Source organism: Suricata suricatta, chromosome 7 (assembly GCF_006229205.1).
Source record: "Suricata suricatta isolate VVHF042 chromosome 7, meerkat_22Aug2017_6uvM2_HiC, whole genome shotgun sequence".
Lineage (NCBI taxonomy): Eukaryota > Metazoa > Chordata > Mammalia > Carnivora > Herpestidae > Suricata > Suricata suricatta.
Genome location: NC_043706.1, coordinates 64,929,385 through 64,957,278, shown reverse-complemented (window position 1 = coordinate 64,957,278; position 27,894 = coordinate 64,929,385). Strand labels below are relative to the sequence as shown.

At 37.9% G+C, this 27,894-nt stretch overlaps 1 protein-coding gene across 1 annotated transcript in view; it reads left to right on the top strand.

The window, feature by feature from the left end:
• The window catches only part of COL12A1 (collagen type XII alpha 1 chain), a 116,904-nt gene extending 92,820 nt beyond the window's left edge, over positions 1–24,084 (top strand). The window contains exons 52-66 of the mRNA XM_029944879.1: positions 2,227–2,376; positions 4,210–4,287; positions 5,598–5,684; positions 7,107–7,160; positions 8,225–8,320; positions 9,497–9,550; positions 9,909–9,962; positions 13,141–13,194; positions 14,624–14,695; positions 17,939–17,974; positions 18,079–18,145; positions 19,246–19,434; positions 20,399–20,467; positions 21,474–21,644; positions 23,824–24,084. Of these exons, the coding sequence (XP_029800739.1) occupies positions 2,227–2,376; positions 4,210–4,287; positions 5,598–5,684; positions 7,107–7,160; positions 8,225–8,320; positions 9,497–9,550; positions 9,909–9,962; positions 13,141–13,194; positions 14,624–14,695; positions 17,939–17,974; positions 18,079–18,145; positions 19,246–19,434; positions 20,399–20,467; positions 21,474–21,644; positions 23,824–23,999 (1,407 nt within the window). The 3' untranslated portion in view covers positions 24,000–24,084. The remainder of the gene's footprint in view (positions 1–2,226; positions 2,377–4,209; positions 4,288–5,597; positions 5,685–7,106; positions 7,161–8,224; positions 8,321–9,496; positions 9,551–9,908; positions 9,963–13,140; positions 13,195–14,623; positions 14,696–17,938; positions 17,975–18,078; positions 18,146–19,245; positions 19,435–20,398; positions 20,468–21,473; positions 21,645–23,823) is intronic.
• The last annotated feature ends 3,810 nt before the right edge of the window (positions 24,085–27,894 follow it).

The window sequence follows — 27,894 nt, the reverse complement described above, 5'->3', positions numbered from 1 at the left end:
TTATCTGATAATAGATGTTGAATTTGGCCAAGTTCTTATGAACTTTTTTGGCTCACTGATATACCTATTAAACACATTTGGGTAGTTGCTAAAAAGAACTATTTTATTTTTCCTTCCATACCACTGAAGATATTAGAAATTTATGAACCAACTGATAACCACTTAAACTCTCTTATGTTTACATTTCCAACTCTCATCAAATATTTCATTCTACTTTTAAAAAAAAGCAGATTTTGTGCAGAGGTCTATAGTGACAGTCATTAATTACAAATCAAGGTAATTTTTTTGAGGCATTTGTGTTCTTGGGTTTTATGTAATGCCTCTTCTTATTCCCTTCTGACAAGCTCTCTTATCTCCACAAATCTCTACCATTTTTTCTCATCAGACCTTTCTTTTTTTAGTTCTCCAATACATTTTCACTATGCTCTTTTTTCCTTCCCCTGTCCTCCCCCTCATTCTTTTAACCTATTCTTATTTGTCTCATCAATTCAAGTACTAAGTTCAGTCACTATTGTCTGTCTACATTTTTTACTGATCCAAAGATTCAAAAATTTTTTTTTCATTTTTCATCTAATTTGGGAATTGAAATTCTTCAGTCTTTTGGATGAAAATGAGTGGTACTCTGATAGTGGAAAATTAGTGAAAATGAGATGCAGGAGACTCTTGGGAGAGAAAGAGCATAGGCTAAAAAAGCTGAAGTAAGGAATGGCAGACAGTTATTGCTTTTTAAGGATTCTCTTGACACATTTTTGTGTCTCTGTTCCAAGTGAGAAGTTTGTCATAAGAAAAAAACTGGAATAGATGAAAAATAAAGATTTAGGGAATGGTAGAGCTTGGAAAGGGAGATGAGTTGATAAGAGTGTTCCTATTTCTTTCTACTTTTCTGTGACCAAAAATGTTTCACAGCTAGAAAATAATCCCTAAATACTTGGGACAGTGGTCTACAGATGAAGAACCCACTTTGAAATGTTATTATGCCTGTGTTTAAAATGTGACGAAAAGTGCTGAAGAGATAGTAACAAAATACATTTTTTGCATGATATTGACTGGCAATTGGAATAATTTTGTTATCAATTAAAAGTTTGATTTTGAAATAATTTTGGGGGGTACTATGATTTTTCAAAATGCTTTGTGACTCTCTGCCTCTGAGATTGTTCATACAAGAGCCAAAAAATAAGTTTTAGTTCTTATTAGATAATACATATCTTGGCAATGCTTATATGGTGTTCTTAAATTCAATATCAGAAGATTGTTCTGGGGACATTTAAAGTGAATTTTTAGTATGCTATGTATCACTTTTAAGCAAGTAAGCAAGTAAGCAAGCAATATGTATTTCACACTTAGAACTTAAGAGATGAGCTAAATTAATGTTTTGGTGGTGAGTCTATGTGGGAAAAATATTCACTGTTTAAAAACATCACTAGAGACTCTCCTTATGCTTATTGACTCAAAGCATTTAAGGAAATTTCCTTTTAATTTGAAGCCAAACTTTTCAAAGTAATCATCAAAGGCTTACTGAGTATTTGTGCTGTGGTAAGTGGAAACTATGAGCATAACTATAAACTCAAAGATTACCTGCGCCATTCTTTACATTGTTGAAATACAAATGTTTTATTAATTATCTGCACAAATAGATTTAAATTCTGAGTGTGCTCAATATCAGATAGGAAATAAATCAACATAAGATTCTTTCGTTATAAGGGAACTGAATCTTATATCCATTGATTTCCGGAACTGAATCTCTGTAGAACATATGTACTAATTCTTTACTATGTTAAGTGGTCTATATGGTGTGCATGTTCTTTTTGACTGAGATTAGGGAATAACAAATTAAAAATTGAATTTAACAAAATCAATTGAAGACATTTGAGGATCCTTTTTACTGAGTATAATAATACATTAATAATTTATTACCTTGTATTGGAATAGTTCTTTATAGTTAATGGGATCATCTCATCTACTAATTATCTTTGGTCACCTCAGAAAGAGTAAATATGGGAAAGTAGGCAATTATGCATGTATATGTGGATGAAGGCTTATTTACTTGGATGTTTTTAATAAATGACATTGACTTTGCTACCTGGTTCTTGGGATTTTAGTCCAAGACTTGATGTGGGATAAAAATAATATAAATAACATATTTGTCAACCTCTGATTTGAAATATGCAGAAATCAGCCAAGGTTTTTGGAATAGAAACTTTATAATGAAATAAATGATTTTTTTAGGTTCATATTGTAGTGACCTCAAAAAGTGTCAAGATTTACATCGACTGCTATGAAATTATAGAAAAAGACATCAAGGAAGCTGGAAATATCACAACTGATGGTTATGAAATTCTTGGAAAACTTCTTAAAGGGGAGAGGAAATCAGCCACAGTAAGTAGCACATTTTATTTTTCTTGGTACCTTGTGTTAAGATTAAAACAGCATTTTAAAATTAATCAGTGAGGTTTTTTCCCCATGGGTTTTAAATTGTCAAATTTCTTGGTCAGATTGAAACTTTGAAAAAGTTACATTGAGGAAGTATACTACTGACAGAACATAATAATGTGCTTTACTGCTAGAAACAAAATAAGATGTCAAGACACCAGAGAACATCATGTAGTCATCTTGAAACAGGATCAAATTGGAGAGCAGAACACAAATAGTTGCCAGGATAATCAGTGAAATCTAAAATAACTTGCTTTTTGTTCTTCAAAGATAGCGATTGTTAATACAAATTTGTGCAATCAAGACATTAGGCATTTGTAGCTTGATGACACAGACACCAACAGTGACTGTCACATAGCCCATGCTCTCTCAGAGAAGAGTCATTATCTGTCTGCCTCAGAAGGAAGATCAGTCCAGGAGGGTGGCCAACTGACTGCATTACTCACAATTTGCACTGGCTCAAGTTTGAGGCGGGAGCATGCCAACTGTATTTATAATGCTGTCTAGTAATAAAATTTTAAATTTAGAGTTTTCACTGTATCAGGCTAATTAAGTTCATATTAAGTGTCAATCAATAATAATATTGTCCTATAAGCAAGATTAGGGGCACCTGGGTGGCTCAGTTGGTTAAGCCTCCGACTCATGATTTTGGCTCAGGTCATGATCTCAGGGTCCTGGGATCAAGTGCTGAGTTGGGCTCCATGCTGAGCATGGAGCCTGCTGAAGATTTTCCCTCCTTCTCTCTGCCTCTTTCCCCTGTAAAAAAAATAAATAAAAGCAAGGTTAACATCTTTTGCTTCTTTTATTTTAAATTGCATTTATTTAATTTAGCTTTCTTCCACAGACAGGATTTTGTTCTCCTAGATTCACAAGTGAAATTTTTATTCTTCAATGCAGAAACTATTAGTATCAACTTAAAATATTATGATTCACATCTGGATTTTTAATTTAATTAAATTTAAAAAATTTTTAGGATTAATAGAATACTTAATATGTTTAATCTTATAAATCAATAATGATAATAATGATTACTAAGATTTATCAAGCACTTAGCATGTAACTTTATTTTTTTATTGAAATATAGGTGATACATGATGTTATATTACTTTCAAATGTACAATAGGGATTCAACAAGTTAATACATAGACTTTTTATTGAATGTTGGATTTTTTTCTTTAAGTAGAACAATTATAACAAGTTTATAAGGATAGCTATATCTAAGCAGCCCTTTCTTTTTTATCAAAAGAATTTTATTTTTTAAATATGGAAAGATAGAAAATATACCCTGTATTGAAATAGTTAAGCTTAATCATCAAAGTTATTAGTCAGTCCCAGGTAAGAATTTATGAAAACAAAACATCAATTTTAGAATAAATGAGAAATGTTATTTTTAAAGTTATTTTTCTACAAGGGTGGACTTTTAAAAGTTGATTTAAATGTATGTAATCTTTCAACTCTTAATTAATACATTCTTAATCCTTAATTAAAGAAATTAATGTTCTCTTTAAAAAACAAAACAAAACTCAACCAAGCATTTTATTTTAGCTGAGGAAGTGAATCAGATGTGGGAATTTCACATATGCATTTTGTTTTAACATCTCCTTCTTTTAGGCATAGGTTTTTATGTTCTTCCCTATCAAGTAAGAATCACATTGCCCTCAAGGGTTTGCACTCTTGAGAGACTCTTTGTGAGAAACTGGCAAAGGTTAAACTGTGGAAATGTTAATATGAAATGGTTTTCACGCATCGTTAGTGGATGTTGCTGTTGGTTGTTTGCAGTTCCAGATCCAGAATTTTGATATTGTATGCAGTCCGGTGTGGACCAGTAGAGACAGATGCTGTGATATTCCCTCTAGGGTAAGTAAGATGGGATGGAATCATTGTCATGGTCTTAATAGTCCTCCTGGAATGAGGGATGTGGATGCAGATGGTCTGGGAGAGGAAGTAGCACTCAGCACCTGACTCTCCATGATGGAGCCAAGGGACATACATGATGTGCACGTTCATCAGCTACCACAGCTCAGGCCAGTGACCTCCTCCTTTAAAAACTAGGAATACACAAGACCACATCTGGAAATTCTCCCTAACAGCCAGGGTGGTTACGCGTAGTTGGAAAAGTCTGTTGGATCAGGGCGTTTGTTATATCTGCTTATTACAAAGTCCTCCTATTGCTTGTAAAATATCAGCATTTTACAGAATAAAAACCATCACCTCTGTGGATATCTAAGGCTTATGGTAGACATAACCATATTACTTTATGAGATAATGGTTTTCTCTCATTGTAGCTACAGAGTTGAATGTGATGACAGAGTAGATGCTTTTGGCAAGCAATGAGCTACATGCATCCACAGGACCAATGTGTATTATTTATTCAACAAATACTTATTGAGCACCTATTTATTGTAAGCCAGGCCCAATTCTATGTGCATGGATTACAGCAGTAAAAAGTGAATATTCTAGTAGAAGGGAAGGAGAGAGAAAGAATTAACAAGTAGATATATGCTACATTACAGAGTAGAAAGTCTTATGATGAAAAACAAATCAGGGTGAAGGGATAAAGAGCCAGGTGAGCACCATCAGCCCTTGGGCATAAGGTGAGGTTTAAACAGAGACCTGAAGAAGTGAGAAAGTGGACAATGTGGATGATGGAGAAACAGCATTCCAGTCAGAGGAGACTGTCCATGCAAAGGTCCTAAGACCACAAAGTGCCCTAAATATCTGAGAAACATTAAGTAGATCAGTGGCAGCTGGAGTAAAGTGAGTGGGAAGGGCAGTGGTAGGCAGTGAGATGGGCAAGGTGACGCTAGTTTGCAGAACATGTAAGGCCTTGTAGGTCCTGGAAAGCACTTTAGATTTTACTTTGACTGAAATGGGCATTAATATCTGAGATACTCACCATTTTTTTGATACTGGATTGGAGAAAACTGGATTAAATTACCGGTGGTCCATGATGATTTTGTAAACATTGTAAGTATGTAAGGTTTCCTAAAGTAACACATACAGACATAAAGGACCAAAGCAAGATTCAACGTAAGACTATTTGCAATGATAAATACAAATTATTTCTTCAAGTTGAGAAACAGATTGTATCTAAGACAAATGGGGGTGGAGGACTGGAAGTCATTTTACTCTCAATTCACAGGTAAATATTCTTTTCAAAATTTCAGAGAGATGAAGCAAAATGCCCTGCTCTTCCAAACGCTTGCACGTGTACACAGGACAGCGTTGGACCTCCCGGTCCACCAGGCCCTGCGGTAAGGAGATTACAGTAGTCCTTCTAGTCTTCCCTCTTAAGTCTTTGAAGTGATCATCTTTTTGCCATAAAATGCTTTCAGTCATCTGTATCTTCTGGGACAGAGCAAATTAAATTGCAGGCCATTTTTTTTGTGGTATGTTTTGAGATCCAAAATGGAATAAATCAAGGAGAAAATTTGAACATATTTGGATACATTTCTCCAGTCATGCAAGAATGAATGCTATTGACTAGTATTTGAGAGCTCTTTCCTTAGAGATGTGAATCTGGGTTTCCATCTGTAATCGCTTGATTTTGAAAATTTCTTCACATCTCCCAAAAGCTTCTTGGATGTATGCTATGAAGCTACGGACGAGAGGCTGATCCAAGAAAAACTTGTTTAGAACCTAGGATATGTATGCCATATGTAGCAGATACACCTGAGAATAACAACAAATAGGGAAATTTACATATGTGATGATACCATAAACTCAGGGTGAAAGTATTGGGGTTTGGAATAACTTGAGTAGGAAGTCTGTGACCAGGTCTATTCATGGGGGAGGGGCACAAAAGATTACAGTGATAGATTTTACTAATCAATGTGGAACCCCTTGATTCAGTTAACACAGCATCTGACCTGGGCTGATTTTGTGGAATGGAAATGATACCTCTAAGCCCTATTGGCCTCTTTTAAGAAAATGGTTAATTAATGTAGGAATATCTCAGAAATTCTCAGAACACAAAATTTTATTGTACTTAGCAAATTTTATTGTACTTAGTTCAGAGCAAATAATGTAAATTGATTATAGGTTAATTACAAACCAGCTCCTCTCATATAGGATAAAATGTTACTGGAATTATTATCACTTATTTATTTATTATTAACAGTGACTTACCTCATTTATATTTGTAATAATAAAATTATGTCCTGGATGTAACTTAGGTGTTTTTGAGAAGTAAGGATTTTTTTCATAAGATAACATTATTAGATGTCATTATTATATTTATTTCCTTTTTGTTCAGTGAACTCTGATTTCCAGTTACTAAACTACACATTCTGAGATTATGAAAGATTCAAGATACTCTTCTTTTTGCATATTATTTTCACTGAAGAATGCACTCATATAATTCCAAACAGAAATTTTTCCTTGCTGTACTAAAGTAATGCTTGTTTCTTCTAGTAAATGTCCAATAAGTTTCAAAAGTTGCTAATGATTAAGAAAAGTTCAGAATGTAGAAGTGAGGCACTTAAAATGTAGAAAGTTATGAAATTCTCTTTCCCCACATATTTGTATGATATGTTGAATTCACTTCAATATTTTGTAAGTAACTATAGAAGTATTGATTGCCTGGAGAACCCTGCTTCTTGAAGTAATTTCTATATATCAGCTTCTCCCTGCTTTCCTATTTTCACTCTAAAATGTGTTCTTACTATGTATTTCAGGGAGGACCTGGTGCTAAAGGTCCCAGAGGTGAAAGAGGTATCAGTGGGGCAGTTGTAAGTATATTTTATGGCGCATTTAAGTTTTCATGTATATGTTGAAGTCTGATTGTTCAAATTTCCACTAAGGGGATATGTGACCTTGAGCAAGTTAAGTTCAAGTTTAGTGTACTTTAGGTAATATAATTACCTCTGTCTTGTCTCTGGATGTCAAAATGATGGATTAGACTAGCAGGGAAAAAAATGTCCAAGGCATCTCACTGCTGTAGGGATTACACATAGGAAGTCAGAAGAACCAAAGGGTTCTGCTATAACATGGAGAAATAGAGCAAGTAATCCAGTCATCGGGAGACCCACCGGGAGCAGAGTCCCCCTGGAAAGCTGTAGGGGGTTGGGAGCACTTCTGCTGCTCTTTTTTTTCACCTGCCTCAGAGAAGGAGCTGAGCGGTCATGTATGTGTTCAGTGGGGTCACTGGCCCCTTTCTACCAGGTCCATACTTGTCTTCCATAAAATAACTCAAGCTGATTAGGGCAATATATTATGAAGATGATGTGTACTTTTAGTCATCATATTACTAATGATAAGCTAACCCAGTTAGGAAAGGGTGAGGCTGGGGTGCTAACCCAGGTCCCTGACTGCAAGTGTGGACCTTCTCTACCTGGGTGTGTTGCAAAGAAGCTCCAGCACAGAGCATCTGCTTGGTGGATATCTGTTCTTACCTTGCTTGATTTATATACACATTAGTTCCTGAAATAAGGCCAAGTCTAAGAGAAAACAGGACTGGCATAAACTAAACAAATCCACTCAAATTCAAGGTTTGATCTCATATGATTCTTGAATATATCATATTCAGTGTGTCTTACCTCTTTTACAAATCTAATGGGACTTTGGGAAATGTAAGTGCTCTTATGAATTTATTGCACTTTTCAATTGTTCTTTAATGAATAATAAAAGGAAGAAAGGAATGGCACTAAGAAATGCTTTTATAGGTGCATAGATTTCTAAACGTTTGCAAACACATGACTCATGTCTTAAGACATACCCACAGGCTTCTGATTGGATGTTAGCACTAGAAGGTCATTACGTGACTTTGTGGTTGTTTCTCTCTTGTATGCTTTAGGGGCCCCCTGGCCCTCGTGGAGACACAGGTCCTCCAGGCCCCCAGGGACCGCCAGGCCCCCAGGGACCCAACGGACTCTCCATTCCTGGAGAACAAGTAAGTACAAAGGCTTTCTGTATTTCAGTGAGGATGGTGGATTAACATTAAGTTTAACTGGAATGTTTTTTACTGTATTTTGCCAAACTCAAATGTTTCCTGAGAACTCAACAAGGTTAGTCATTGAAATAACTTCCTATGATTATGATTTCAGATATGTAAATAGCGTATGTAATAATATATAAATGTGTAGATAAAATTATTGCTACTAATTTGACCTTTAAAAATGAATAGGTAATACATATATACTTCAGCATCCTGAAAGCTTTGAAATTACTTTCAGTGTGTGGCAATCCTTTGTTAATATTTATGACCTCAAGGCAAGCTTGCATTGTTTATCTAGGTCACTACTTCTTAATAAAATATTTATTTTTTTGTTCCAAATGCTCATCTGAAGTTATAAGGGTGTTTTACTTTTTAGGACTCATCTTTTATTTAACCACTAACATTTTTTCTATACTCTAAAATGAACAAAAAATACACTATATGAATAAGAATATGATAACTGCATCGTTTTAAATTTAAGTTTAAACTCCCTTTTAAGGTGCTTTAATATAGGATATATAAATTTTCTTGGCACTGAAAGGAAAAAAAATTGATACCAGATAGAGCTAGAAATGAGACATGTGGAGAGATAGGGCTCTCTAACTCAAAAGGGTCACCTACATCTACTTTTAGCTTCCTATGTCCAAAAAGGACTTTTGGGGCTTTTACCTTTCTTACTACTATTATTAAATTTATCAGTTTTAATTAATTCTACTTTGCCTTCGTGACAAGTGTTTTCTAGTATGTAGTTATAAAGACCAAAAGTATGTTATAATACATCATTGAATATCTATTAAAATTAGCAACTAATTAAATATATTAAATAAAAAAAGTTTTACTCCCTTAAAATTTTCTTTCTATGAAAATCCTTTATGTTAAACTATGTTATTTTAAAGTAGGTATATTGTCCCATAATTATATAAAATTATCCTTTAATATTATAAATGAAAATTGGAACAGCATTTGTAGCTTAAAAAGTATCAATCCAAAAAATGATTAATTCATCTACCTTCCAAAATATGTTTACATTGGATTTATGAAGTGATGGGGATTTCAGAAGTGACTCATGTCTCCCCTTTTCACTTCATCTCTGTAAAATGCCTGAGGACTGTCTTCCTCTTGCTGCTCTAGGGTCGCCAAGGGATGAAAGGTGATGCTGGAGAGCCAGGACTTCCCGGCCGGACAGTGAGTTGTTCTTGAAGCTACTTCTTTTTTTCACTTGTCAGGCGCTATCTGAAGAGTCACCCTTGTAGTGCCTCAGAAGGTGAACACAGAGGAAGCACAAAGCAGAAGCCAGGCTATGTGCTTCTTCTTATTTCCATTTTATAACCTTGTCTTTGTCATTAAGTTTGTGCTGTTCAATTCAGGTGAGGGCTTACTGATAATCATCTTCTATATGGCTGACACTGTGCTTGGTTCTGGTTTTCTGTTTCTTTTCAGAGCCCCCTCAATTTTTTTCCCAGCATTTTGAAGAACAAAACGTATGTTTTCTCATGTAGGAAGTATATTACAGCATTTCACTTGTTTGTTTCCTTTTGTGTAGGGAACCCCAGGGTTACCTGGCCCACCGGGACCAATGGGACCTCCAGGAGATAGAGTAAGTTTTCTCAGGCAGGCTATGTTGATGTTGGAAATGATATCACATTGTTGCCTATTAATGAAGAATTATTTATAATAAATGGCAATAGTAAGATTGCAGAGGTGACAAGCCAGTCTATTCAATTAGAAAGCAAAACCAAAGACACTGCAATCAAGAAATGATGATGGACTGACTCACTTGGTGGTGTTATTACAAAAGTCTTGTAGGGCCCATCATGGCCACCCAGGGTGGGCTTTGGGCAGCCATGGTGGGTTGCCAGGGATATCTATCAATAGGCTCTTCCTGAACTGAGGGACAGGTAGCCATTAACACCATCACTGCTTCTCTGAAAAATGAGGGAGTGGGAAGATCCTATGCTTTTTTGCTTTTTCACTTTCAAACTCTCATCTGTGACTCCAGCTTTGTGGTGAGGCCACCTAGATCTCCCAGCTTGAAGGTGAGGAAGCTTCTCCAGAAATCATTCCCCTCTTCCCGCTTAGCCTTGTCCACCTACTTACCACCTAGTTCCCTACCACTGATGCTAAAAACAGGATGCACAGCTGATAGAACATAAACAACTTTGGAAAGTTAGCTAGACTTTGGTATAGGCATCTGGGCCAGAAAGGGAAGAAGGAAGGAAGGAAGGAAGGAAGGAAGGAAGGAAGGAAGGAAGGAAGGAAGGAAGGAAAGAAGGAAGAAAGAAAGAAAGAAAGAAAGAAAGAAGAAAAGAAGGAAAGAAACTTGAATTCTGTGGTTGAAGAGAAGAAAGCTCAGAAGAGCAAGCCCAAGGACCACAGTGAGAAAGGAAGACTTGTTACCAAGATGGAGTTGGTAGGAATTGGATACATGGGTTGTCTTCAGCATAGATAATTTTCAAAATGAGGCACAGCTTTGGGGACCATTAGAGAGAAACAGAAGAACCGCATGAATAGGTATCTAATACATGTGCACCTATGAAAACAGCCATAGGTCTTCTTATCCAACCTCACCTAGAGGGAAGCAGCTTTGAAAGTCACTGCAGCTTTGAAAATGGAGAAAAAAAAATAAAATTATAGCACAAAGTTATGCATATGGCTCAGTTAGACCTTCTGAGGACATCAGGATAAGATCTTCTTCACCCCTAGATATATGTCTCTTCTAAAAGAAAATGGTTGATCAGACCTAAGTGTTCATGGATGGACACTTTATATATATACATAATGTTCAGCCTTAAGAAAAAAGGAAATCCTGTCTTGTGCAACAACATGGATGAAACTTGAACCTGGGGGACACTATGGTAAGTGAAATAAGCTAAGCTTATTCTGAAGCTGAGCTTATTTATGAATGGGATCTAAGAAACGTTGAACTCATAGAGGTAACTAGTAGAATGGTGGTTGGCAAGGGCAGGGGGCTAGCGGGACAACGAAGAGATGATTGTAAATGGCTATAAAGTTGCAGTTGTTATGCAGGATGAATGAGCTTTGGAGATCTAATGTACAGCATGGTGACTATAGTTAATAATACTATATAGTGTACTTGAACTTTGCAAGTAGAATAGATCTTTAAATTTTCTCACCACACTCAAAAAATGAGAACTATGCAAGGTGACATATATATCAATTACCTTGGCTGCAGTAATCATTTCACCATGTGTACACATATCAAAACATATTGTATGGAAAACAATTTGACAATAAAATATTATGGAAAAAAATAAAAAAATAAAAAGCTTCGCTGAGTGGATCTTAAAAAAAATAAAAAATAAAATAAAATAAAATAAAAATTTTCAGAAAAAAACATATTGTGCATCATAAATATATGACTTTTATTTGTCAATTATGCTTCAGTAAAGCTGGGGGTGAAAAAAGAAAATGTGTGATCAGGAAGTTCTTAGGCTGACTGAAGGAGAATTATTCAGAAATATAATACTCACCTAAACAAATAAACAAGAGGGTCTTAGATAGACATTGGAGACATTTAGATGGAAGACATGCAATTCAAACTGTCTCAGCAACACCACCAGAGTGTCTTAAGTGGCTCTCAGAAGCAATGTTGATGTTACATTGGATGAACTTGGAGTCTGTGTTTTGTTAAGCAGGCCTGGGACTCCCAGAAAACATCTGAAAGCTTTATCTGTATAAGTTTCTGGAAAAAAATATTTGGGGGGCAGTCATGGTGGAATATTTCTAACCAATTTTAAGGAAATAATTTAAACTTCCTCTGTTACAAAACCAATGGAAGCACGGATACTTAATGCAGGCAGTTATCCAAATGCTCTTGATTTTTGCTAGAATCCAAGAATATGGATGAAATTATCACTCCTACTCCCTGCAGAAAATGAGACAAAAATCTCCTTTGACAGAGGAATGCAAGAGCTATAAAAAAAGACCTGACTCAGAAATCCTCTGCTGACTTTTGGAGATCTCTCTGTTGGGATGAATGCTAACTGGGTAGCAGAGTGACTCATGCTAGACAGAGGTCATTTGGCACTGCACGGAGGCAGGGCGTGAGAGCCAACGAGCAAGCCTGTGAAGCGATGCGCGGTGCTCCTGGGGCACATCTCTCTTCCCAGCCAACCTGACGCTCATGCGGATCTGGTCTTTCACGCGAGATGAGGAGCAACAAACCACTAAAAATTAGCTGAGGATTGAGGGTTTCCTTTCTTTGGCATGGAAGGCCATTGAGACAACTTCACTCTTTCCCGGTGTGGGGGAGAGAAGTTCAGCAGCAGTGGGGACATCGGGAGTCCTGCCCTGGCTGGCCGGCCATAGCTTAGGAAACAAGGGAGTTTTGAGTCCAGTGGTTGGCTTCTCCTTCATCTTTTATGTTCTCAGCAACATTTCTTTTCATCCCACTTTGATTCTTTCTGGGCCAGTTTGTGGACACTGACTTTTCAGTAGAGAGGTTAGTCTTCTTTTAGGCTTCCTTACAGTCTGACGAAAGCAAAAGCTAGGATCTTCACAAAAGGAGTCTCCCTTGGAGAAGGCTAGTCTGACTATTAAAATGATTTTGTTTATAACTATAGAAAGGAATAAGTATGGGAATTAATTATTCAGCAAAGGCATCTTAAATTGGGAAGCATTTTAAGGGTATATTTGTCATTGTATTGAAAGATTACTTGCCGTTGTGTTAAATACTTCTCCCTTCACTCTTACCAGTCTCTTTAGTCATTGGTCATTATTTCACTAATTCATAATTAATTTTATGTTTCCAATAGGGCTTTACTGGAAAAGATGGTGCAATGGGACCCAGGGGCCCCCCTGGGCCACCGGTAAGAACTGAATGGGTTACATTGTTGTCTCCCTGCCCCCAAATCCCTACCCTCACTTGCTAGGGAAAAGCCCAATAACCTGGCCTTTCAAGCACATTCCATCTGTACTGTGGGGTACACTGTCAAGGGAGCTGTTTGTTTTATTTTCCTAAATCAAAATGGGCTACAGAAAACAGGTGTGTAAAAATACAGAGTCTGTTTAATCAAGTTACATTTGAGAAATAGAAAAATACCCCTAAGTAACTTGGCTGCTAGTAGGCTAGTGCCCTGGTTCCTTCCAGCCCCACATTGTGCGGTGGGGTTTTAAGACCTTCTTGGTTACTTTCTATTCTAAAATTTTAAGAATCTGTGGCCTGTGCCTTTTCAGTTTTAAGGGTACTTATTACTGAACACCATCAGTCGTTCTGAAGAAGTTTTACCCTAGTAGGTCTTCTAATTAAGATCTTTGGGGAAAACACCACAGCCATTGATTCTGAGAGTTGCATCTACAAATGTGCATCCGGGTGAGATCATAGTTAATGTGTCTGAAGTGATGGATGCTCTTCACGTCTTATGACAGGATATGAACACATGAAGGCATGCGTTAAAATGTGTTATGTATATTTACATTACATTACATTACATATACATTATATATGTTCTCAGATAGACTTTAAATATATAGTAACCTTGCATTTTAAATATTTACTACAGAGCTTAATATTAGCATAATTGATGAAGTAAAGGATTAATTATTTACAACATTTGATGATTCTTTTTTAAGGAAATTTTGGGCTTTAGAACATAAAGTATTGGTTAGTAGATATTATAAATATTCTACAAAAATATGGCTAAGATTTTTGAAGTTGTGTTAAAAGCAACAGGGAGAAATTCTTATGGATTGGAGGGGGTGAAGGGTGCTGACATGATAGAAAAAAGTGGAAGTTCAGAGAAGGCACCAAAGAAATAATGAATTTCTGGGCTGAGAGCAAGACTCCCAGCAACAAGGGAGCAAGCAGTCACGGTGGTACGTGATTTAGCACAGAACCAGCTACTTTCTGCATTTCTTCCCCAACCAAAATTTTCACTCCTGTCTTCTGATGGGTTTTCTGGTTTTGTAATAGAAGTGAACTAAAACACAGGGATTGCTTTCTGCAAATTCATTTTGTAACCAATTCACTAGAATCACAGTCTATGAATTGTGAAACTGATTATACATGTGTATATATTTTTCAAATGGTCTTAAAATATATTTTGGAACTATACACTCCATAAAGATTAAGAATTTTCAAGAGTTTTTCTTTCGTGGTATCTTAAAATTTGGCTTTACTCTTCCCTATTTTATGCTGTTTCTGTTCAGGACTTTCAAAGCTGGTCACGTTTGTTAGTTTACTTTAGATGGCCATTTTCCTTCATCACGCCATTCCCTTTCTCGGCCTGTGTATTGCAGGGAAGCCCAGGCTCTCCGGGAGTCACGGGACCGAGTGGGAAACCAGGAAAGCCCGGAGACCACGGCAGACCAGTAAGTGGACAGATTGCTTGTCTATAGTTATTTCACTGTGGCCATAAATAATGAGAATGTTGCCAAGGCTTTGGCGTATTTATGTTATCTCTGCTGTAATGTGTTTGAAGCATTTGTTGAAACTATGCGAAACCCATGGATTTAACTTGGTACTAGTTCTAAAGTTTTCTCTCTGGGTTATAATATTCTGGGATGAAAATTGTGGTCATGGGGTTTCTTTAAAAGGAGAATGGGATTTTGAGCCAAGACACATATTTCTGCACTGTATAAACACTCAAAGCTGGGTCAGCAGAATGATTCTTTTATTTAGAAGTGGTATGCTGCGTAAGATAGAAAAATACATGATGGTGCGTGGCGCCTCCATTTGTAGTTTATAGATGTTAACCCTTCGTGAGTGTCAGCCAGCCGTACAGTTACTCATTTCTCTTTCATCGAGGATGCTCAATAGTAGACCCAAGATTAAAAGGATTTCTCAGATCCGCTATTTTACTTTTTTATACTGCCCTTCTCCAATTCACATGCAGATTAACTTCCTTTTGGTCAGATGGCCTGGTTAAAATAATAGTTAAGATGGCATGATGCATATCTGGCATTTATAAGTCGGTACCTCCAAAACTGATTTTGAAGTTCCTAAACGTACCAATCTGGAAATATTTGTAATGACCATTGAGCATCATATTCTTCTTTACAACCTTTGTCTCATTTGTATATATGAAGTGTGAATTTATTTTAAGCAGTTTGTCTGAATCGAATTTTAACACATAAAAATTTTTCTTCATGACAATTACGTCCAACTGTTAGCAAGGACACTACTCTATCCGGGCTGTTCTCTGGACAGAACTCTTTTTTAAAGTATTGTCCAGGCTATATAAACCCAAGTTTAAGAACTGTTTAATGTCAAAGAAACTTAGGGTAGAATCTTTATGTGACATGACCTGCCTTCTACGTTTACATAAAATTAAGCAAGCAGCATAAAGATGAAAGGACTCCTGATACACTTTACAATCTATGTGTACCCTAGCACATGAATTTATTATTCTCTTTTCCTCAATGAATCATAGCACAAACTTCACAAGAGCAGTTAAAAGCACATGGAACTTTCCTACCCATTCACAATTCTATTTAATTTGAGTAAGCCTGAAATGGAGCCTTACATAAGAATATACTGGATGTAATTGATGGCTGGAGCTTTTAGCTACCTAAAGGAAACTTCTGCTTCCTTTACTTGAAATGTGATCTCTAGATATTGGCAATGAAGATGATTTCTATAAATCATATATACTAGAGCAATCTCAGAGTGGCAGTAAATTAAAAGAAAAACACACCAGGAAAAATCTCAAAGTAACTGTAAATGTAAAAAAAGGAAAAAAAAAAAAAGAAATTCCTTGCAATTTACAGAAGGCTCCAAACTAAGTGATAATAGTGTTTCCATAAGAGTCAAGTATTTTTGGCAAAGGGAAACCCAAACTCCCGTTTCTTATTATAATTTGGTAACATTTTTTGGACCTTCTCTATCCTCTTTTTCACTTTATTTTTCTCATCCTCCTAAGGTAGAAAATTGCTCCTTTTCTTCTCTTTTCTAACTTACCATTAATTTCTAAAACTAAAACTAGCAGATGGGTGTGTAAAGTTCTTAGCAGAGAGCTTGGCTCAATCACCGTTGGCTTATATCATTGGCTATTGTAAGCAGTTGGTATCTTCTTGCTAAGTTGTAACACGTGATGTTGTATGGTGGCTGTTTCAAGGAATTTCCATGTGGAATATTTTTGCTCATTGATTCAAAACCTGTTTGTTTAGTGACTAAATGTGCTAGTACATGTTCCTGTGTTCGGGGATCTGGGGATATGACAGTGAACAAGACAAAGTCCTGGCCCTCACGGAGAGTCAAGTGAGGGATATAGACCAAAAGCGTATACATAAACGATTTACTTTCTGGTAGTGTTGAGTGATGTGAAGGAAAAGAAGCAGAGTGAGGGCCAAGGGAGTAATTGTGGTAGTGAGAAGGTGGCTATTTTAGACATAGTTGTCAGAGAGCCTGCCTGAGGAGGTGACACTGGAGTGGAGGGAGGGAGAGCTGTTGAAGGTCTGTGGAGAAGAAGAACCAGGTATGGACAAAAGCCTCAGGTGAAGAATGAGTGAAGAATGAGTCTGGCATGAGAAAGGAACCACAGAGAGGCCGGTGTACCCGGACTGAAGGGAGCTGGAGGAGAGGAGTGGCAGGCAAGACCAGAGAGCTGGGCAAGGTGACTGTGTGGACCATCTGGCCCATGACATGGAATTCTTATTTCATGTAAGTGCAATGAGAAGCCCTTAGAGCCAAAGGAGCGACCTAATCTTATTTTCCTTTCAAAGATATCACTCTGGCTTCTGTGGGGAAAATAGACTCTAGAAGGGAAGAATGGGAAAACAGGAAGAGCAGTGAGGAAGATATTGGAGTTCTTCAGGCAAAATTCGTAGAGACTGTAAGAAGTGGTTTGGTTTGGGCCGTTACCTGAGCACTGACTGGGTTTGTCAGTGGTTTAGATGTTCCTTCCATGATAGCAGTTGGCAGCTTAGAAACACATTATGGAAAAACAAAACCTTCTGGCACTATAGAAAACTTTCAAGATCCTCTCATGGCCAGTGAGAGGCTTGACAGAGTAGGGACAAATATTGTGTGGCTGCGTCTAGATGTGGGACCACTTTAGTAAGAGAGTGGTTCCTTTTAAACTCAATGCACACACACACACACATGCACACACACACACATGCACATAAAATAATTGTAAGAAGTTAGAGATATCTATTTAGTTAGGAAATTGACCCAAATCCCACTATTTCTTACTAGAACTGAACAAGATTAACCTCATGAACAATCTACAGTAACAATCTGAGCTACCTAGCCATGGTGATGCAAAGGAGAGAACATGGTACCAAGGGCAATTTCTCATCTGTATTTTAGTTCCAGGCTTATATTGTGAACAACACCATCAATGTATGCAGACTACATAACTTCTAAATGTGTACTCATAAAACTCACATCTCAGCACTAATTTGGAGGATACGTTCTTCTCTGAGAGACAAAGACAGAAAGAGTCTTTTCTACAGACAAACAAAATGCAAGGAAGATGGAGCTAAATATGAAGTGTCCTTTTGCTAATCTGTTAGGAAGCAGACCTTGCTCTCCTTCATCATCACGTCCATCTGTGAATCATTTTAGATCATGTTTGTCAGTTTCTAATCTATGAAATTCCTGTATTTCAGGGTCCATCTGGATTGAAAGGAGAGAAAGGCGATAGAGTATGTATTTCCTAAAATCTATTTACTTATTTTGTGTGTTAAACATTGAAGTCTGAAACTATAGAAATAATATGCTAACGGTTCTCATTAATTTGATCAACAAGGGAGACATCGCTTCCCAGAACATGATGCGAGCAGTTGCAAGACAAGTCTGTGAACAATTGATAAGCGGTAAGATTTCTTTTATTTTTAATGTATGAATGGTTTTTAAATTTATTGCAGGAAAATGCAGAGTTTCAGTGATAAAGTTCAGATACATGTTTCTATTTCATTTTGATGCTCTTATTTTTATACATTCTCGGTTTTGTATCTGGTGAGATAAAACTAGTGATATGTTAATGACTGTCATTAAGAAAAAACCAGAACCCACAGTAAAATAATAGCCTGCATCCTATACTTAATTTGATACAAAATCATATTTTGAAAGGGCTTTTCAATTTCCTCATTAGGATTTTTAGCGATCTTCACCCAGGTATGTGTAGAAGCAGCAAACACGGGATTTTTTAAGTTACACAATTTAAATTATTCTAGACTTTAAGGAAGGAGGCCCATCAATATTAATTTAATCATATAAAGTACATATTGGTGGTGACCTGTTTTTTATTGCCTCCTTATTTTTCACAGACTCTTTCTTCTTATTCTGTGAAACCTATTAAGTAATAAAGCTCACTGCCTACACACAGAGCATGGCCTTAAACTGAGGGTTTCCTATTTCAGAAGTCTTAACAGTGTTTCTTGAAGTGCGATCCTGAGGGAACTGCATAAATCGCCCATGTTGCTTGTGAACAATGAGGGTTCCTGGGCCGCACCCTAAACAGAGTGAATCATGGTCTCTGGAGATGAGGCCCAGAGATCTGGATGGTTCAATGTATCCCACAGGTGATTCCCATTGACACTAAAGCCTGATTATCATTCTGAGGTACACACACACACAAAATTTCTTAATTCAAGAAATGTTCTCTTTTGAGTGACACCATCTGGCAAACCACAGGGCTTTATATCAGAGTCATATTAAACTTTTACAATTCTTTTATGTTTATAATAATGCTGTGGCTTACTGGTCAGTACTTTTGTGGAAACACATGTTTATCAGAGATCATTTTATCCTTGATGACTAGATTTTTTAAATTTCATTTTTAGGCTTTGAATTAGAATGTGTCCTGGATGGGGAGGAATAGAGATGGATTTCACTAGACACTAAGAGAAGAGTTTCACCATCTCATCCCTTCCCTACTGGGCTTCTTACTAACAAGTCTTATTTCTGTTTGTAGGTCAGATGAGCAGATTCAATCAGATGCTGAATCAGATTCCAAATGATTATCACTCTAGTCGCAACCAACCAGGCCCCCCTGGTCCCCCAGGCCCCCCTGGCAGTGCGGGAGCCAGAGGAGAGCCAGGACCTGGGGGACGACCGGGCTTCCCTGGCACACCAGGGATGCAGGGACCCCCCGGTGAACGAGGTGGGCATCTCTGGCCATTATGCAGGGATGAAGAAAGGAATGTGCAAGTGTGGGATCTGGGTCAGGTTGAAAAGCACGTGGAGGACTGAACTTGGCAGGCTGCTTTACTTATTCTTGTTTGGACAGCCCCAGAAGAGCTGTGTGTCCATGAACTCGTCATTTTATTTAGGCAGCCTCAGGCCATAGAGATCCATATCTTAGAACATGCGAAGATTTTGTCAGGAGATCTCAGTAAAGATAATTCTCTGTTCTGATTGTTGTTGTTATTGTTGATGGAAAAACTGTATTTTGGCAAACTCACTCAGATGCGAAAATCTCATTAATTACTGTGACTGGCAAGAGTTGGGCACCAACTGAATGTACTTAAGCAGCCTTAGAGTTTTAGATTCAAATTCTTTTATTTCTTTTGTTCGGGACCTGGCACTGGTCTTATGTGTTTGTTTGGCTTTAATTTCATGGTAGATAAGTGTCATTGAAGAAAAAGAAGCAAAATAAGATGATTTGATTCCAGATGTTTCGGAACACTGGGTGTTCCCTTTTGTCAAGGCACCAGTTAATATTCTGGGGAATATTACAGATACTTCTGTAATTCTAACGGGTTGGATGCTGTGCAATAGAGCTACTGAAGATAAGATACCTTTAAGATGTGTCTTAATGAGTTGTAACAATTTAGTCAAGATTCTTTTTCTTAATACTGTCTCTAAAAAAAATGTAATCGACATATTTGTTTTCTTCAAATAATTTCCCCCCTGACTTGTAGCCAGATTTGTTTCTTGGCCATGAATCTGGAATTACCCAAATGTCTAGAAAGAATTTGGCTTACAGAGTGAACTTCTGTGAAAAATTAGGTTCTGCTTTCACTAAAAGAAGTGAATTACTTGAATTAAGTATTATCAGTTAAGATGAAAACGACATGGTTCCAGATAATTTTCTCCCCGTTCTCTCTCTTTTTGTCCTTCCTTAGGTTTGCCAGGAGAGAAGGGCGAAAGGGGTATCGGGTCTCCGGGACCTCGAGGGCTGCCTGGCCCCCCAGGTACGTTTGCTAGTAAATCAAATAAGTAAACAATACAAGTACTGAGAGTATCCAACACTAAGAGATTCACAGTCTCATCCTGTTAGTTTCAGGCAGGCCTGCCGTTGTGAATATATTTTAGCAAGAAGTTCAACCTGTATAAACGTCCTCATTTTTATGTTCTCTTTGTTAAAATAAAACTGCTTGAATGTGTTCAATTAAGCATTTACTGTACCTTTAATATCTTGAGGGTAGAGGTTTTAATGACACAGAGTGTTGCTGTTTTCTTTTTTATGGAATTCCCATTTGTTTTGTTTGGCCACATAGCCTTTAAGGATGGTGTTATTTCCTGTTTCTTCTAGTATTCTTCAAGATGTTGCTAGCGGGCTGAGAAAATATATTCTCACTAAAAATCCTGACCAATTGCAAGGTTTCATTCAGTTTCTTTACTGATGTTTTGGAAAGAAACAATAGTCGTTCAGTTGTTTTGTGCATTTCATTTACTAGATTGAAAATGACTTCTTGTTTTTCTTCATTATACGGTCAGTGAGACCCTGAAACCAAGGTCAGCCCTAGGGGTAAAATGTTTACCTTTGTGCTAACCATAAATACGTATAACTTGATCCAGAAATAACATGACTTTACCTAGTCTGGAGGCATGGGGCAGGCCCTCCCATGTTCTCCTGGCAGTCTGACCATTTCCTTCAGATAGTTTTATCTCCTCCGTAAGAGTGAGAACGATCCAGGGGACTCACTGGTATCTTTAGTTTGGCTTAATTCTTGGTAAGTCGATTTTCTTTGGATACAATCATTAAAGTAGTTGTATTTCTGTCATTAACTCTTGATGGATCACTGGTAAGAAAGTTTCACACTTTGGCTCATACTGGTGATTTCTTAAGGAAATATTTTCTTACCATACACTAGTGCATCCAGAAATCTTGAGGCTGCGGTGATGCTGAAGAATTGTGGACTCTGTCAGGAGATGTAGTTAATAAGAGGGGAAATCTCTGTTTTAACCCCACACTAGGTCCACAAGGAGAATCCAGAACGGGTCCACCAGGGTCCACAGGTTCAAGAGGTCCCCCTGGCCCCCCGGGTCGTCCTGGAAACTCAGGTATCCGAGGCCCCCCAGGTCCTCCTGGATACTGTGACTCATCCCAGTGTGCCAGCATCCCGTACAACGGGCAAGGCTATCCAGGTACGTTGCTGCCGTTGTAGGAACTCAGATTCTTCTGAATTGAAAACCTTTATACATTTCCATAGGAAATCCTTCACTAGGATTGAAGGAAGGTTGATTTGAGGATTTCTTGAAGATATCAACTCTTTCAGTTATGAGTTTTGATTATGTAGTGATGTTTTCCTCTCTCAGAGCATAAACCAGGACTTCATGGTCAGGGGTCAAATAGTTATTTGCTCTTCCTTCCTATATTTCTACATTTGCCAAGTCACATCATAAACCTCTCCTTATTTCTTCTGGGAGTTCAAAGAATGCTGTCAAGTGACTGTTTTTTTAAACCTAAAGACTGGGAACAGGGATTTGTTGAATATAATTATAGTATCAAGAATACATACTAAAAAATAATTTTGGGATTCTAATGTTGAGGCAAACTTTTTGATGACATGGTGCAGACAACTGAAAATAATTCACTGTCTCATGCTATCCGTAGTATTAATGTTCGTAAAATCTGGGACTTTTGTTTTAAAGAGTTGGTAGTGAATCTAGTGTCTGACCATTACAGAGGCCAGGTCTCTTATGCCTGACTTTGGGGAGATATGCTGATCTGGGAATACGAAACTCATGCTGTGGTCAGAGGTGACCTTTTCATTAGTGCACCCTCAAGCATCTTGCAAGTTTCAAAAACGATACTGCTGTTTGATATGGTTGGCTACTAGCAAATAGTGCATGAGTAGTTGGTATCTAAATATCTATATATCTATATATTTATGTGCATACTTCTATATGACCAAAAGTAGTAATTTGAATGTAAATTTCTCATACAGCTAATTCATAAAATTATAATTAAATTATTTATAAAATAAATTTTAATTACCTCTGCCTTATGGTATGTGTGAATAACTGGAAATATATGGATATATACATATATATTTTAACCATTACATACTTAGATGGATGTGTATATATATATTTTTGCATAATAATTCAACTTTTAAAAACTATCATCTTTGACCTGTTTCAGGTTCCGGCTAACAAATTTTCTAAGTCGCCAGTGCTGCTTACAGTTTGAATACATGAAAATCCTGTTTCTGAGATGTTTGCGCACGTGCTTATTAGGAAATGAGTCTGTATGGAAATTTCACCACAAATATATGGTTAAAGAACCGGGTGGACATCATAAAGGAGGGTGGAGACTCTATACTAACTTGAATGAGACAAAAGCAGTGGTGTTAGTTTATAAGCCTGATGCATTTCAGTAAGAATATAGAAAAGTATTATTTAAAAAAAAAGTTCAAACACACAACCATGAGGAGCCTCAGTTATGAAAGAGGCACATAATAAACCTACTAACCAGCGGAGATTATGCCATTTGGAGAAAAACAATTAACCTGGTTAAAGAGAAATGTCTTATGTAAATAATAAACTAATTGTGGCTTGTAAATGATTTGTATGTGATCCTGTCCACTAAAATCACTTACCAATTCTACAGTAAGCTTCTGCATCCGAGCCTGCTGCTTGCTCTGTGCCGGAATAACACCGAACGGAATCTCCTCATCTCTTGCTTGTTAGCAATGTGTCTGATTCAGGGCATGTGTCTTATTATTATTATTTTTTTTTTGTACATGTACTCTCATTTGGGTTTTGAAATTGCAATTTTCAAACCAAAGTTTTTTCATCACTTTTTCTTCTTCCTGTTTCGCTGTCGTCACTGGTCTTCCTCACCCACCGACTGTAACTCAGTCTGTGGGACAGCCAGCCACAGAAAATGTCATGTACTGTATATTACCTGGTGATAGTTGATACTCACCTCCAGCGTTCAGTTTCTAGGAGCCAATAAAACGTCCCCTTAGCTCCTCATCTTTCCAAATTGTTCTTTGAATTGAGGAGTTTGAACTCCTGAACAGTTGCGAAAATCCTACCTAGGTTTCTGCGTTTACAGTTCTTTGGCCCAGCCTCTGACCCTTCCCAGGTATTTGTGCGATGATTGTATTTACTGCTGGATCCTTGAAGGTTAAAAAAAAGTGTCATTTCATTATTTGATCATCACCAAATTCTCTCTGCAAATGGACGCAATCAGGACATTGTAACTTCTCTATTTATAGTTGTAAGACTGGATTGCCATCACCTTGGGTGATGATTTAGCTTTTGCTGTGTGTGTGCCTTCCAAATCATGCCATAACTGTAATGTTGAATCGGACAGAGCCTTACGTGCCCGAGGGCGGGGCCTACCTGCCCGAGCGGGAGCCCTTCATCGTGCCGGTGGAGCCCGAGCGGACGGCGGACGAGTACGAGGACTACGGCGCCGACGAGCCTGGCGACGAGGATCCTCCCCACGCGCGCTGGCGGCGCGCCCTGCCCCGCGGCCCGGGGCAGTGAGCCTGAGACCGCGCGCAGCGCGCCCACGCTGGGGGGAGGTGTTGGGACTTTCATTTACAGGTCCGACAGAGAGGTGTACGTCTTATCTGCGATGTGTCTTCCGGCGTTGCTTCATCCAAGAGTACGCTTTCAGACTGTAGAGAACCTTGTTTCTGCAGGAAACCTAGCTCGCTGCACGCAGTCTTGTAGACATTTTTGCCTTTGCCCTTGAAATGCTTGCAAAATACTTTGCTCCAAAAAAAGCTGCAAGGAGAGAACGTGCCTTGTGCCTTTAGTTAGCACAAAGGGCAGCCTCAGTGAAACTCTTAGGTTAAGCAGGGAGTCCTAGAACCCCAGGACTACTTTCTATTTTGAGAGGGCAGTTCATCTTTTCCAGTACATATTTGCAATTCAATTACACCACAATTCAAGTAATTCCCCTCCTCAAACCAGAAGGGAGGGGAAAAAAAACCTCCATTGCAATTATTTATCTTCCTCTTCTATCTTCTGTTATACATTAGGGCATAGAATGCTCTTATACATCTCCTTTAGCAACCACAAACCTTAAGTCATGTAGCTGAAATTATTGTATCAACTGGATACAGTTCCACATTGCCTTAAACCTCCTTGTTTTAGACACACTTAACATTTATGCCAAATTGCAGATTATTCTGCCGAGACGGAATTGCATGTTTGTGTTGTATATTTAGTATGAACTTTTTTTCAGAACATAATGTTTCTTAGTTATCAAAAGCAGTTGGAAAATGTTTGCAAGACTATGAACATAGAATTGCTGCTTTTATATTTTAACTGCAGATTGTGAATTTCACTGCCTTATATTATTTATTTCTGAAACAAAAGAGGCATTTTTCAATAAAACTACTGAAAATTTGACATGGTATGTTTTTTTCTTTGAGTGGCCTTTTGCAGTGTTTAGGCGGTTGTTACAACAAACAAGTTTATATCCTTGGATACGGACACACATCTTGCTAATACTATTAAATTATGCTAAATAACTTTAGATTTTTTAATGATATGGTGAAGTCATAGAGAATGTTGAGAGCCTTAAAAAGCTCAGCAGATTCTAAAGGCTTTAATAGGAATGTAGAGGATGTGTGGGTTGGTAGAAAAACAACTAGGTATCCTAGGAGACCCCAAACAACCAAATAATCTTTAACAACCCACATGATTTTGACTTAATCGCTTTCCTATACCATATTTTACCCAATAACATGTTTAATGCAAAAAGGAAAATTCCTTAATGGAAATCCTTACGTTTACTTTTTAAAACATTTCCTAAATGTAAAAATTTCCTTTTGCACTTTTATGAATTCAGAAACATCCTTCTAAGTTGCAGAGAAAACAATGTAAATGTTGGTTTGAAGGAACCAACATCAATTGAAGGAGAGAGGTAGTGATAAAAACATTTTCTGCAGAGCCAAACACCTGAGTTAAATACTTCCTGGAGACCAAGATCCAAAGGAAACGACAATAAATGAATATATTGTGTTCAGGAGGTTTCAAGCAGACTGCTACAGTCGCGGCACTGACCCCTAAAGCCCAGTACTCACGTTTTTAAAGTTAGAAAAGACCACCAGGCTCATCCCAGTTTAATTCTCTTCACTTTATGCAGAAGGAAACAGACGCAGCTAATTAGTATCAAAACAAGACTAAGACTCCAGTCTTGTGGTTTTTAACTCAGTTTTACTACCAGATACTCCCCCTTCCTTTCTGGGAACACTTACTCTTTGGGCAGGAGCTTTCAAACTTTACAGTTCTATGAATTTATTTTGATTAATTTTCAGATTCACTTGGGTTTCTGATGCTCCTGAATGAAGAGCTTCTGTATCAGGAGATTGAAAACAGGCTCAGTTCCTTGTCCCTGACCCAGCTGAGTCCCATGACCACATGAGTCTGAGGCACAAAGGAGTTCCATCTTCTCTCACTGGCTAGATGGGTTTGATTCTTGTTGCTGGCTATGCGCTGATTTAATTACCTTCTAGTCTGTGCTGGGAGAGGAGCAGAGGGGCCGAGGCAGTTCTGACCAGGGCAAAGTCACCAAATTAATATCTAGCTGAGACATATGTTGTGATTTTTATTTTCATAGTATATTTTCTCCTTAAGTTTGGCGAATCTTATGTTAAAATTATTTTTGTTATGCCTGATTGAGTACATACTGACAAGCAACAGGGAGAAGAGGCCAGAGGTAGCCTGGGTTTAAAAACTAATGGTAGGGATGCCTGGGTGTCTCAGTCCGTTGAGCCTCTGACTTTGGCTCAGGTCATGATCTCACGTTCGTGGGTTCGAGCCCCATGTCAGGCTCTGTGCTGATAAGCTCAGGGCCTGGAGCCTGCTTCTGATTCTGTGTCTCCCTCTCTCTGCCCCTCCCTCTCTCTGCCCCTCCCCCTCTCATGCTCTGTCTGTCTCTCTCTGTATCAAAAATTAATAAAACATTAAAAAAAATAAAAAAAAAAACAAAAAAAGCCTAATGGTAAAACCCCACAAAATCAAACACATGAGTGCTTGTTTATTTATCCAAACTTTCGTTGGGGAAAACACTGAACAACCTGAAACACTTATTCTAGCTCTTTAAATTATTCATTTTCTAGGGACGCCTGGGTGGCTCAGTTGGTTAAGCATCAGACATCAGCTCAGGTCATGATCTCACCGTTTGTGAGTTCGAGCCCTGTGTCAGGTTCTGTGCTGACAGTGCAGAGCCTGGAGCCTGTTTCAGATTCTCTGTATCCTTCTCTCTCTGCCCTCCCTCCCTTGCTTGCATGAACTCTGTCTCTCAAAAATAAACATTAGAGGCCCATGGGTGGCCCAGTTGTTTAAGCATCCGGGCTCAGGTCATGATCATGCAGTTCCTGAGTTCGAGCCTCGCATCTGGCTCCATGCTGATGGCTCAGAGCCTGCTTTGGATTCTGTATCTCTCCCATTCCTGCTCTGTCTCTCTTTCTCTCAAGAATAAAGAAATGGTAAAAAAAAATTAAAAACTACCACTAAAAAAAGAAATTTATTTTCTATAATTTATATATGAAGCTACAGCTCTTTTTTTTAAATTTTTAAATGTTTTATTTATTTTTGAGAGAGAGAAAGACAGTGTGAGCAGGGGAGGGTCAGAGAGAGAGGGAGACACAGAAGAGGAAGACAGGCTCCAGGCTCTGAGCTGTCAGCACAGAGTCTGACATGGGGCTGGAACCCAGGAATCATGAGATCGTGACGTAAGCTGAAGTCGGACGCTTAACCGACTGAGCCATCCAGGCGCTCCTACAGCTCTTATTTTTAAGAAACTAGTCTAAAAAATTGGAAAGGATTATAGCTTCTAATGAGGTCTACAGTAGGAAATTGTTCAAAAATTTAAAAATAGCACATATATAGATAATAATTTCAGAGTATTTTTATTAGAATATTTTGTACAATGGGATTAAAAGTTTTTTAGTAAGTTTAGTATTTTCTCAGATTTGTGAGTACCTATGTGTAGTTTGTAAGGAATAATGCTGCCTAGGCATTTGCTCAAGCTTACATTTAATTTTTTCTTAGAGAGAGAGAGAGCAGGTGCTCGAGGGAGGGGCAGAGGGAAGGAGAGACTCAAGCAAGCTACATGCCCAGTGTGGCCCCCAGTGTGGGGATCCTTCTCACCACCGTGAGATCATGACTTAAGCCCAAGTCAAGAGTCAGATGCTCAACCAGCTGAGCCACCTGGGTGCCTCGACATTTAATTTTTCTACAAATAAGGTGCTGGAGTCCAACTCCAGTAGGTCCAGGGCTTCCTGAAGGATGCGCGGTGTCAGTGAAAGGGAGTGAGAGAGCCTTGGCTTCTTTCTGATCACCAGGCAGGCATCTCTGCACTGCCCTGACAGTCAGATTTATTTACGGAAAAAATGTATGGGGTACAAAACAGGAGTAGCAATTG